Consider the following 13,343-nt stretch of genomic DNA (forward strand, 5'->3'; position numbering starts at 1 on the left):
GATATACATATGGTCCTTTTAAATTTATTTTTGTATATGGAAATTCGTTTCAACTTATTGATTTAGCCCAAGGTTAATAGAAATACAAGGTTATGCCATCATATAATCGGGCTTCTACAATTTTCAATTTGATGTACCATACTGGCTGCTGGACAAGACAGACGGATATGACGTCATTGAGTATACAAGCGGTCACATTCAAGGAAGGTGATACATAACTACTCTTGGTAACTGTGATATTCTTTTACGTCACTATCAAAAAGAGTGGTAGAATTCAAACATTTGTAGAAAAAGCGTTATGGTATAACCTTGTATTTATATTAACCTTGATTTAACCTACAATTATTTATTTTAGAATCAATGGGAAGTGGCTAATTTCAAATTTATTTGATCACTTGTTTGAATATTACTATATGAGCAAAGCTTAGGGAGAATGATATCGATGTTATACACTCTTTATACAATTTTATAATTTAGGAAGATATAATGCATCAGTAAAGTGATGATGAGGATTCTCACAGTTCTTCAAATATTGGATTAAAAATAGATAGATAGGACCATTTTTGAAGCTAGGATTGAGAGTGACTATGATCATTTACATGATAACATTTTTTTTTAAATAGTTATCATTTTAATTTACCCATGTGAAAAATACAACTTAGTGTTTATTCTTATTGTATAATCCTGAAAATCATTCACTTTTCATGTATGTATATAATTAGTTATAGTGTTCCCCGAATGCGCAAAAGTTAAACTAATTTATTTCCCTTATATTTATGCATGAATTTCTGTACTTTAGTAATTCATGAATTATGTCCTCGTTGTTGATTTTTTATCTGGACCGCTAGTTCCCTTGAGTACTTTAGGTTGACCAATTGGACAGGATTTAATATGGCTGAAAAATGACTTCATTTTCTATCACAAGTAAAAAAATAGTCATTCTAGAATTAACAGTAAAGTCTATATTAGGGTAGTGACTCCCGAATGAGGGTACGCGTAAACCTCGGGGTGCCTCCAGGCACCCTGAGGAGTACTTGAATTTTGAAAAATATTTTAAAAGTGGTACATAACTCAGGGTGTCCGCAGGGGGTGGGCTTTAGACCCTCTAAAAATTTAGGAATTTTTGATTTTTAATAAAAAATTTTATATTTGAATTTTTATTTAGAGATACTTAATATTTGAAATTTAATTTAATTTTCTGTTAAGAGTTATGGATTTTTAAATTTTTCTCCAAAAAGTTTAAAGTTTGATCTATTTTTCAAACAATATTATAACTGAAATTTTTTTGTGGATTTTGAATTTTTCTCCAAAAAAAACTTTTTGAGAATAGCTATGGATTTTTGAAATTTTTTTGTGAATAGCTGAGGATTTTGAAATTTTATTTTCAAAATAAATTAGTTTTTGGGTTTCATTTTTTTTTAAATCCAAAAACCCCCCCCAAAAAAAAAAAATAATAATAATAATAATTGAATCCTACGGACGTCCCTGTCACTGAAGCCAAAAATGATCAGTGCTGGTAAAGGGGTACTGGTGTTAAATAAATATTTTACAAGTGGTCCATGATGAAAAAGGTTGAGAATCCCTGTATTAGGGTGTCTCATATTACCCCAGTTATCCCTCACCAACAATTATTGATAATGATACCATCAAATTCAAAATTTATCCGGATTTATTTATACTGTTATCTTTTTTGACTAAAAATATAAAATTCATAAGAACATATAATTAAAATCTTTGGGAAAAAAATTTGGAAAATTAACTTTTTTGGAAAAAAAATATCAAAAATCCGCAGTTTTTTGCAAAAAATTAAATTTTGTCGACAAAAATTTCAAAATTTTTATTTGATAAACTAATTTTTTTGGAAAAAAATTTCTAAAATATATCCAAAGCTAGTCACAAAGAGTTATATTTTTTGGACAAAAATTTCAAAAATTAAATTTTTTGGAAAGACTTTCAAAAATCTAAAGCTAGTCACAAAAAATTTCAAAAATTAAATTTCCAATATTAAATTTTTTAAAAAATCAAATATTAAATTTTCTAGTAAAAAGCAAACATTCTTTAATTTGGGGGAGGGGAGTGCTTCAGTCTCTCAAGCCCACCAACTGCGGACGCCCCTATTAATACCATATACTTATTTTATTCTTACTATTTAATCTAGGTTAGTACAAAAAATTTAATCTACTATAAAGTGCAATTAAAAAAATTAATTTTCCGTGGGAAAAAATGTGGACAAAAAAAAAAATATATATATATACATATCTTCTTCACATGGGTTGAACAATTAGACTGAATTTAATATGGCCAAAAGATAAAGTCGTTTCCTGTCATATGTGAAAAAATAGTAATTCTAGAATGAACAGTAAAGTGTATATGAAGGTGTCTCATATTACCCCAGTTACCCCCTACCTACAATTATTGCTAAAGATACCATCAGAATCAAGATTTATCCGGATTTATTTATACTGTTATCTTTTTTGACTGAAAATATAAAATGTATATAAACATAATATTTAAATACTTGAGAACATGAGTAATTAGGATCTTATCAATTTTGAACCAGGGGCTTCCCAAAAGGGCACTCAATATTCATCCAATCATCATTGTTCAATTTTTTCTCAATGTTTTTTGCTTCAACTAATTAAAATACCTACGTACGAATCAACAAGAACCGTTAATTCCAAGAATCCCTCATTACAACAATTGTAGTAACGGTGGCATTAACCTTCATACCTCTGCGTACAATATATAGAGTGTGCGAAATATATTGTTGAGTGAATAGGTGCAGTTCAAAATATCATCAAACTTTGGTTTCAGTCAACAGTCCACCAAGCTGCAATGACGTCCCCTAGATACATACAAATCCACAGAGAGCAAGTTAGACTAGGTCACACATATACATATATATCATAATTCATATTGAAATTGGAGTAACAACCGGTTCAATCTGGTTCAGTCTAAATTCTTGGAAGAAAGAGAAAAGTTATTTTTACCTGAAGTGATTTCAGGGAGTAACAAATCAACATAATATCTGTTGTTTCAGTTCCTCCTCTCTCTCTCTTTCCACCTATACACTCTCCCATGTTATGTATTTCTCTTTACTGTATTTCTCTACATATGTACATATTAATTAATATTAAATAGGTTTGACTTTGTTATATGTACTTTTGAGAGGACGTTGAAGTAAGGGAAGGAGTTTTATTGATATTAAATAGAGTTTATAGACTAAAAAGAACTGTCGAAATCCTTTAGAGCATACATTTAAAAAAAAAAGTATATGTTGCTAACCGGCTTTTATCAACTATTTCTCCCTATTTTGAAAACGTATTATTAGCAAGCAGGGAGCACTATAATGTTTATAGAGACCTATGTCAACAGATGTCTATCAAAGTTACCAACATATGTAAGTGTACTTTTCTGTTTGAGTAACACTCACGAGGATTAAACAATTTTCACATCCCAGGTTATGTATTCTAAAAAAGACATGATGACCTGTCCACCCTTCTCAGCTAGCTTGCACATTCACTTGCTTTTTCTTCTTTTCTCTCATTAGCTCTCTTTTTCTTTGTCATTGCGTCAATGTGACGTCCAAAGCTACATGTACGTCGGTGTGTATGCTTCATGAATTCAAAAGCTTCAATTCTCTCTCTCTCTTTCAAGTTCATTACATGTTCCATCTCCTCTGCAAAAAATACCATTAGATTATTCTAGAAATTATTAATCTTTTTTCAATTGGATGAAGAGTAAAGATATTTACACGAGAACGTACGTCATTTATTGGATATTACATACGAGTATGTAGGTAAGTATACTTTGTATAATTATATCTACATCCTTCCACTAATACATGATACATATATATAAACATTATGCATATTTCAGTTAGTTAGAAGGTAAGTAATAATTATGCATAACTTGGCCTCCTCCTTTTGCCGTGAAGCGCGCTGCTCCTTTAATTACAAATACACGCCTAATATATAAAAAACGGCGTCCTCAAGTAAGTATAGAACGCATAGCCCGTACTTACAATATTTGCTCCATACTGATTTACTTGAATACTTTTTTTTATATTTGTCTTCCTCTCTTTTTTTCGGAAAATAAAACATACACCGTCTTATCAGTCATTCAAATCTCAGTTTCCTCCTAGATTACAGCCCTGCAGTTAACAGTTCATCCATCTTACTCAAGTTCATCTGCTACTACATACACATTTGCTAATATCCTCACACACATTTCAACAAGGGGCATATAGGAGTATATACTGTTGTTAATAAAAAAAAAGTATTTTCCACTAATTGAAGAGCAACACATCCAGCTAAGGAGAAAACAAAAGAGATCCACTTCTTCCTCGCACCATTCTTAGATATACATAGAATTGCCATTTTTTCATTGAAATAGACAACCTATATATATATGGCGATACATCGAATCCCCCGATCCTCCATTACTTCCGTTAACAAAGTTTATGGGGTGCGCGTCCAGGGGAGGGTTCCTATCAGATATTTGCATAGCAAAAGATCCACTGTTACTACCTCAACTTCCACTACCACAACTGATATTTTTGCTGATTCAGGTAACAACTCCATTATTATTTGAATGATTCAGCTTTGAACCATTGGCAAAAGCTAGCGTCAATGCAACTGTGTTATCTGTGACTCAGTGTGGAAGCCACTCATTCATTCAAGGAAAAGGGAGAATCCGCACTTACTTTAAATTATTTCTCTTGGATTTCAGATAGTAAAGTGATAACTACAAATGCAGGGGTTAAGCGGCGCATTGATCCATTGGATACTGGATTCACTAACCATTCAGCGGCATTCAAAAGTAAAACAACGTTCGAGGTTCTACGAGGATATATTGTACTTAACTTGTGTAGCGTTGGTTGGATCGTCAACAACAATGAACAGGTGCATAAATATACCTTTCTACATAATATGCTGTATGTATGTGCCCACAATCAAATTGTATAGGACCTATTTTCTTCTTCTTTTTCTACTACTTATTAAATTACGATCTGATTGAACTTTATTTTTTACGTTGCTTTCCATCTTGACCGTGACCTATTCAGTGTTTTGAATTCCTGTAGTAATATGTACTACAAGTATATTACTACAAGTCCAGGCAAGGGAAACGCAAATTACTTTCTTGGAAGATTGCCACCACGGATTCCTTTCATAACTTTACAAAAATGCTTACATAAAATTCGGGTTTTTTGTAAGCCTTTAATTTATTTACTACAATCCTATCAATATGATTTTTACTGCAACAACCACAATAGATTCATAAATGAATGTGTTTTTGTTTTTTTAGCTGATGAAACTTGGAAAACGGGTCCTTGGCAAGCCCCTTTTCGCAAAAATCATGAAATACTCTTTTTATGGACATTTTGTAGCCGGGGAGAATCGGCAAACCATAAAGCCTGTTATTCACAGAATGCACACTTTTGGAGTCAAATCCATTCTTGACTACTCTGTGGAAGAGGATATCTCAGAGGCTCAAGCTCGAAAACGAGAAATGGAGTAAGTATTCATTCTCGTATCTCTCTCCTCATAAACTCACTCTTAAACTCAAACAAATTCCATAAACGCTTTTTATTCATTTTGATTTATAACAAGAGAAAGAAAATCTCGGGAGTATTCCATTGGTAGCAACCACGGGGTTAGCCTCATGTTAGTATTCCAAGAAACTACGAACATTACAGTAAATATTAAAGTACATACATACAGTTTGATTAATACACCATCTCCATCAATGTATGTACAAGACTCCTATTCATTGATAATTATTAATTATTATCCTTCAACGCGGCGTTACCTCGCTAACACAAAAATATACTATGTATCTTGTTCTTCTAATTAGTGTTCTGAACGATGATTAGTTGAATTAAAACTAGTTCCCTTTCAGCTGTGAACAATTCCCATTAATAATCCATTTTTTTTTTTTTTTTTTTTTTTTTTTTTTTTTGAAGAATTGGCTAACTACCAACTGATTTTTGGGCCTTTTTATGTTTCTTTTGGATGAAAAGGTTGCGTGAGAAGGTCAAGCTAATTATGTGTAAACTTTTCATCCAAATTTTACATTGTTTATAAAAATATGTATAAGAGAATGGGTCTAAGCAAAGATGATGGGGGGGGGGGAAAAAGAGAAGGAGGTGTTATGTGCTGAACTAAGCTCTCTTTTTTTTCTTTTACATCTCTCCCTCTCAAAGCCTCCTTTCAATACCTTTTTTAATCTACTTATGTAGTAAGTTTAAAATAGACCTACTTAGTAAATACAAATAAGGCCTACAAACCAAAGAATAAGCCCAGTAGGAGTATTTGTCCACTAATCTGTAAATGCTGCACTTTGAATATATCAACCAGCTGTTCCCTATCTCCACTTCCAATATATAAAAGGAGTGATTGCATAACCTTGTCCCTTTGCAGGCTAATGACTAGGCAAATCAAAATTACAAATGGATTTTGATTTTTTGATGCATTCATAAAAGGGATGATTCACTATTTGTACTTATTTACGTATAGGTCGAATACTGTTATACTTGATTTTTTTTACTAATGTAGGACATTTTTTTAATAAAAGAAATCATAAAAAAATTTTTAGAAGAAAATCCTTAAATTGATTGGGGGTAGGTAATTTTTCCCCCAAAATCAAATTTCTCGATTTTTCTGTGGACACCCCTGATATTATGTCATTACTTTTGTACACTTTACATCATGCAACTGCTTTTAAGGTACATATGGTTTGTTCACGCTTAATAAAAAGTGTGTTCTACTCTATTATTATTCTTATATACATATATTTATCATTTAATTTCTATTTTATGTTGAAAATATGATTCCACAATGGACTCAGTCTCAATTAATGTATATTTTTCTTTTTGTATTACTTTCAAACCCTCCTCATGATAAATGTAAATATAGAGCCTGCAATGTGAACGAAGAATTTACTCCCGAAGTCATTCCACAAAAAGGTACTCATAGGGATCATATTCGTCGTTATCAGGCTCATGTCAACACGGATAGACGCGCCAATGTTACGGGCGCAAGGACATACTTTTATCAAAATGAGGCTCAGTGTGAAAAGAACATGGAAACGTTCCTGCGTTGCATCGAGGCAGTTGCAGGTAAGGACGATATATTATTTCCAATATCCCGAATACTATGTACATATTATGTTTTTTATCCTCTCATTACAGACTCTACCCATAAAACGGGGCTCGCAGCTATTAAAATGACAGCCTTAGGTCGACCCAATCTTCTGGTAATCCCTTTTGTTTATTTCTATTTACGTACTTCATAATTGATTTGAGGTTAAAGTATATAAACTAGTGCTTATGCTCTTTTTCTACTTTCCACGAGGCATGTCTTCTTTCATATGCATTAAGCATTGTTCTTATACCTATATATATATATAATGATGACATAATAAGTAACAAATTAATTATGTAGCTACCTAGATATGTTGGAGTGAGTGAGTGTGGACTTGTTGATTTTTTTATTTTAATGAAGTGCGTAATACGATGATGTGACGTCGCTTCATAATGTATTTTTCAGGTTGAAAAGTAATAAATTTGTTACTTGCTTCCCTCTCTGCTAGCTTCAACTTTCCGAATGCATTATTCGCGCTCGACGCTACTATGAATTTGTTAGTGGAGTCGAAGGTTTCGTCCACGAAGGAAAAATAAGTCCCTCTGCTTTTCAAGAGCGCTTCAAGGAAAATCAAATCTATGATGGAAATGATGATGTTCAACGCTGGCTTTCTAATATGACTTCCGATAGAAAAGGGTAAGCTATTTTAACATGTGTCCCTATATTTAGGTACAGTTGCATCAACTTGACTTAAATTTAAGTTAGGCTTTTTCGTGCAACTGTGCCAAAGTGTCACGTATTAAGAGATTATTTTTTACTGCACTAGCAGATTATTTTATAAAAATATTGGTTCTTAGCCTTTATACATCTATTAACGAAGTTTGAGCATCAAAAGAATTATTCCCCATCCACCCAAATTTCGTATAATGGCAGTTTTCTTATAAAAAAACCATTATTCCACAGAATATACAAATTTATCAGATCAACTACAAATGGAATGGGGAAAGTCGTAAAACTATATTGGCCAAGTTTTAGCCCATATTTGGGATTTAAAAATGAAAGAAAAGCTCCTTTTTAAGTCATAATTTACCGTATTTGTACCGTCTCAAATTTTAACTATGGCTCTAATATTAAATTAACCCCAATTAACTATAAAAATTAAAGTTCATACTTTCTTTGAAAGTACTAGGTTTCTAAGATCTGTTCAAATCAAGATAGTCTCCTTCTATTATTGGTACAATTAGGGATTACTAATTTTTCGTAAATAGAACTATGATATCACTTTATCAAATTCATACTAAATTTGAATGCATTTAAGACATCATAGATTTAGAAAGGAATGCATATTTCGCATTATAAATTAGGATTTACAGAACATAAGAACTACGGTATTAAAAAATAAAATTATATTACTCCACTTTTATACATATTGAACATGTAGTCACATTTGTTTATATTGACATGAATCCTTATGCTAGTAAATGTTGATTAAAAATATTTATCTATGTAAATTTTGTACATATGTAATGCTCAATGTCACTTGTTTTAAAAAAAATTAATCCATTTTTTTCCTTCTTTGGTTTTAGATTAATTCATTTATTTTCATGGTCTGGTTTGATCGACGCTAACCTATTGTTAAAAGACGTTTTTAAAGTTCCCAATTTAAAAACGGGGAAACTGGAGCCTCTCATTACTGCACTCTCCCTCAAGGAAGAGGAGCAATTCCGGAACATGCTTTCTAGATTACAAACTATATTTCAAGTAAGTGATCCCTTATAGCTATATCAAAAGAAAAGGAGAATCCACACGACTAATTCTAGGCCGCCAAAGACCTCGATGTTCGTGTCATGGTAGATGCTGAACAAACCTATTTCCAACCCGCTATATCTCGGCTCACCATGGAAATGATGAGAAAGTACAACACTGAAAAAGCTATTATTTTCAATACGTATCAATGCTACCTGAAAATTGCATATCATTCTCTCATTCTGGATATGGAACAGGCAAGCAGACAAAACTTTTATTTCGGAGCCAAATTAGTTAGAGGAGCATATATGGAACAAGAGAGAGCACGTGCAAAGGATGTTGGATATGATGATCCCATTAATCCATCCTACGATGCAACTAGTGAAATGTATCATAAATGCCTAGAAGAATGTATGGCACGAATGGCGACCAACAAACAAAACAATAAAACAGACTTCTCTAGGATTGGAATCATGGTAGCCAGTCATAATGCGGACACTGTTCGTTTTGCTATCAATAAGTGAGTGGTTTTTGTTTTTTCATTAAATAGGTTTACTTGAATATTATATATTTAATAAAATTTAGAATGAAGGAACTGAATATTAACCAAGAGGATCGTTTAATTTGTTTTGGTCAACTCTATGGCATGTGTGATCAACTCTCCTTTCCCCTAGGTATTATTACTTAATGTACAAATTCCTACATCCATATTCTATTATTTGAATTAGGTCAATCTGGATATTCAGTCTACAAATATGTACCTTATGGACCTGTGAATGAGGTTCTCCCCTATCTTTCAAGGTAAATGAAGAATAATAATATTCGTATTATATCAATACTTATCCATTTCTTATGAAATAGGAGAGCCAGAGAAAACAAGGGCATTATGCACAAGTTGCAATTGGAAAAGACTTTATTGCTTCGAGAATTGATCTCAAGAGTAAAAAGTGGTAATTTATTCTACAAACCATCTGGTGACTACTTACCTGTTGGGTTTGAGAAACTACCGGAGTTCCCGCCTAAGACGTCATAAGGAATTGACTCTTTTTATTCCTTTTCCTTGTAGTATCATTTAAAAAAACACAAACACACGCCTCAGTATCAGAAATATGAGTCAAGTTCTACGCATTTGGATCCTTACATTTGTGGTAAAGAAAGCGTTCTGTGAGTTAGAACCTTGAAGGAACTTCATTCATGATCAGAAGACTTTGAATTTTATTCGTCATTCCTAGACTATTTTTATCATTTTATTATTCATGTTTCTTTTTTTGCAAAAATACTTAAGGAATCTTGATTTTTTCCAATCAATATTTTATAGTTTGAAATTATTACTACATTACAAAGAGCCTTAATTAATTATTTTTTCAAGACAAGTACCCAAAAAAGAGAAAATGTTTGATTTTATTCCTTTCATTCTTCTCCTAATCTAGGTACATGATTTTACACACTTTTATTTTATGTTTGTTTAAATGATGAAATCCTCAATCCTCATCAGTCCTAAACAAAAAGCAACAACTACTGAAAAGAAATTGATGATGATGATGCCTGAATTTATGTATATTCATTCTGATAGTAGTATAATTTTGTATGTCTTTTCACTCACGTTTCTATAAGTAAAATGTAATTAATTATATTGTAAAAACTTACATATATATGTATTTTGTAACTAACTTGTAAGTAAATAAATAATATCTTCTTATTTTTATTCATTTATACTTGTCGAAATTATATTTATTATTTTCTCTAGGAGTAGCTCTCTATATTTATAATGTATATTTATGTCTGTGTCACAATTTATCAATTAATTACTGAATAAGTAACAGGAGGGCACGTATTAACGGTTAGAACTGTTTTTTCAACTAAGACATCAAACTGAAAAAATCTTTCAAAGTTATTAAAGAGTGGCAAGACTACTCATGTAATATCGTAAGAGACACTATCCACTATAGCCCCGGTTGATATCCCCCCAGCCCATGCATTTTGTTACGTGCAAAAACGACTAACAAACGTCACAACCCGTTTTGTCAAATTGGCACGCAATACAACACGTTGGCGGGGATACAGTGGATGGCGTCGTTGATGATCTTAAATGAATTGGTGGTGGGTTTTAGTTACAGCGGATAGTGTCTCTAATGATATTAAATGAATTGGGAGTGGGTTAGAACCCGTATTTTTAGTGGTGTTGGGACGCAACACAATGCATGGGCTGGGATAGCAACCGGGTTACAGTGGATGGCGTTTCTGGTTGTAATACATGAATTGACGCTGGGTGCTTACTCTTAATCAAGCACTGTGGACAAACTGCATATTTCATGAGCCCAGCATCAAATTTGTGTCTCGGGAAAATAATGTGAAATTTATGATTTCAATTATTTTTCAAATTAACTATCTTTTTCAGTTATTATGCACATTAACTAGTTATTTTGCATATTAACAGATTTCTTACTTTAACTGCAACATATACATAAATCATTTATCTTCTAGCTCTTTATTTGATAACAGGAGCTGCTTCTCAAAGTTGTCGTCTCTCAGCCTCTGTCTAGTCCTCCTCAGGATCTGTATGGCCTTGGAGAACAAACACTCGCTGCTGGCACTACTGGGAAGCATGGCATTGTATCTTTGAAATACCTTTTTGACCCTTTGGTAGACTAAGATCCTTTCCAAGCCTTTGCAGTCGGGCATCTCTCCACTTCCTGCTTGGTTGTATCCATCTTTTTTGTACTTTTGGTAAACAAATTACTCCTATTTTGTACATCCTGAGTTAGCTGACTGGATATCTGATTTCTAAATGATGTGGTCTTCAGCAAATTAAACTATTTTGTTTTTTATTGAGTCTCCTGAATAAGAAAGGCTACTTATCAAGAACCACAGAACTATTACATGATACGTAATTTCGTATAAATTGATTGGATCGCAATTATTTTTTCTATTTCCGTTACAATAAAAAGGTGAGGATCGATTGCCATACTGCGATCAGTGATATAATATCGCCATATTGCAATTGATCACCGATCAGAAAAAACTCCTATCAACAAGCCTGCAGTTAGGGAAGAATGGATACTTGTTACGGAGGAGACATGTTACAATGCAAATAACTTTAAAATGTAAAGTTATCTAACATTTTTTACACAAAAAGTAAACATTTTAGGTTACTGTTTTTTGAGATATATATTTCTATTATAAAACATTAGATTTAAAAAATATTTTATTAAATGTTATAGTTTAGCATGTTGTTCAATTAATTAACTTGCTTGTAACATATTATTAGTTTCAATATTCAGTTCACATCATTTATTCTGATTCCAACACTATGGAGGAGACTTGTTACATACCATTGTTATTATATACTCGTACTATATATACATATATCTAAGTATATTATATTTAGATATACTTTAATTTTCAATCACAATAATTAGCACAAAAAATATAATTTTTTTATTTTTATTAACTATGCTCTATTTCTGTAAATGTTTTATTTGTTTATCTTATATATGTATATAAGTATTTACTTTTTGCTGACAAACTGTAATAAAAAGTAAAATAAATTCTTGAATATAACCAAATACAGTTTTTTACATGTTTCCTCCATTTGTAAAATGTCTAATCCTACCCTGCATCATGTCTCCTCTTACCCTGTATAATGTGTCCTCCTGGTGTATCAAGTATCCCACATTGGTTAGTTTCAAAAACATCAATAAATGGCTATTAATTATTGCACTACATCAAAAATACTTCGGAATTATTTGTCTTTCTACCTATGTCATGTTGCCTGGGCGTTGAATTATCTTTTAAATTGTGAAACTTATGTCAGTTTAAAAAAATAAATGATTTCTGTAACATGTATCCTCACTCTGCCCTGTAGGTAGACTTGATATTTTTTTTTTTTTATAATGAATTTTTTTTACAACAGTTGTAATAGCGGCTCGTCCCAACTCTTACAGTATCTTTATAATGTAATAAATCAATTATTTAGTAATCAAAACTAAATCATTGTAATTTGTGGCAAATAATTAACCATTATATCTTTTTAAATTAGTATAAAATGAATAGGAGTTACACTTTCAAAGTATTATAGCATTAATCCTCATCAAATATATATATTATTTTCTTGGCTAAGTGTCTGTTCAACACTGTGTTCATTCGCCAAAGTGGTTCTAAAAAAGTGTCCGCGTACGACTTATAGTTATACCTAATTGTGGCATTATATGTATTTTTCCCCAGTTCGATCTTAAGTGATTTTTTCTAGACCAACCTGGACTAATACTTCGGTAGGACCGACTTGTCTTGTAGAACACATTTGACTTCAGTACTGCTAAAGACCCCAAGTTATAACTAAAATTTTAATGGTGTAAGACCAGTTTAAGATTTCCTAGCCGAAAAGGACTATGAGTCTTGACATATGTTAAATATATACCGACATACATATGCTAATAATAAGCAAACGTAGAGAAAAATAACAACTTTAAGATTAGATCGTCGTGGTGTTCACATCTCTTCAGTGACATAAGA

The 13,343-nt window shown here is 31.9% G+C and overlaps 1 protein-coding gene across 12 annotated transcripts; it reads left to right on the plus strand.

Moving 5' to 3' along the window:
• Nucleotides 1-3,460: 3,460 nt before the first annotated feature.
• On the plus strand, nt 3,461-10,544 carry slgA (proline dehydrogenase slgA). 12 transcript variants are annotated; one of them, XM_040722804.2, is made up of 15 exons: nt 3,461-3,597; nt 3,658-3,799; nt 3,880-3,994; nt 4,145-4,570; nt 4,732-4,904; nt 5,308-5,516; nt 5,613-5,666; nt 6,918-7,120; nt 7,193-7,257; nt 7,594-7,781; nt 8,672-8,846; nt 8,906-9,351; nt 9,417-9,505; nt 9,560-9,632; nt 9,693-10,544. In XM_040722804.2, the coding sequence occupies exons 4-15, from the start codon at nt 4,411-4,413 to the stop codon at nt 9,862-9,864; spliced, it is 2,007 nt and encodes a 668-aa protein (XP_040578738.1). In that variant the 5' UTR covers nt 3,461-3,597; nt 3,658-3,799; nt 3,880-3,994; nt 4,145-4,410; the 3' UTR covers nt 9,865-10,544. The 12 variants fall into 12 exon arrangements, with proteins under 12 accessions (XP_040578738.1, XP_071748908.1, XP_071748907.1 ...); XM_071892807.1 differs by lacking the exon at nt 5,613-5,666; XM_071892806.1 differs by lacking the exon at nt 5,613-5,666 and having other exon boundaries at nt 3,552-3,605; nt 4,134-4,570.
• Nucleotides 10,545-13,343: the final 2,799 nt, after the last annotated feature.

Source organism: Lepeophtheirus salmonis, chromosome 13, assembly GCF_016086655.4.
Source record: "Lepeophtheirus salmonis chromosome 13, UVic_Lsal_1.4, whole genome shotgun sequence".
Lineage (NCBI taxonomy): Eukaryota > Metazoa > Arthropoda > Copepoda > Siphonostomatoida > Caligidae > Lepeophtheirus > Lepeophtheirus salmonis.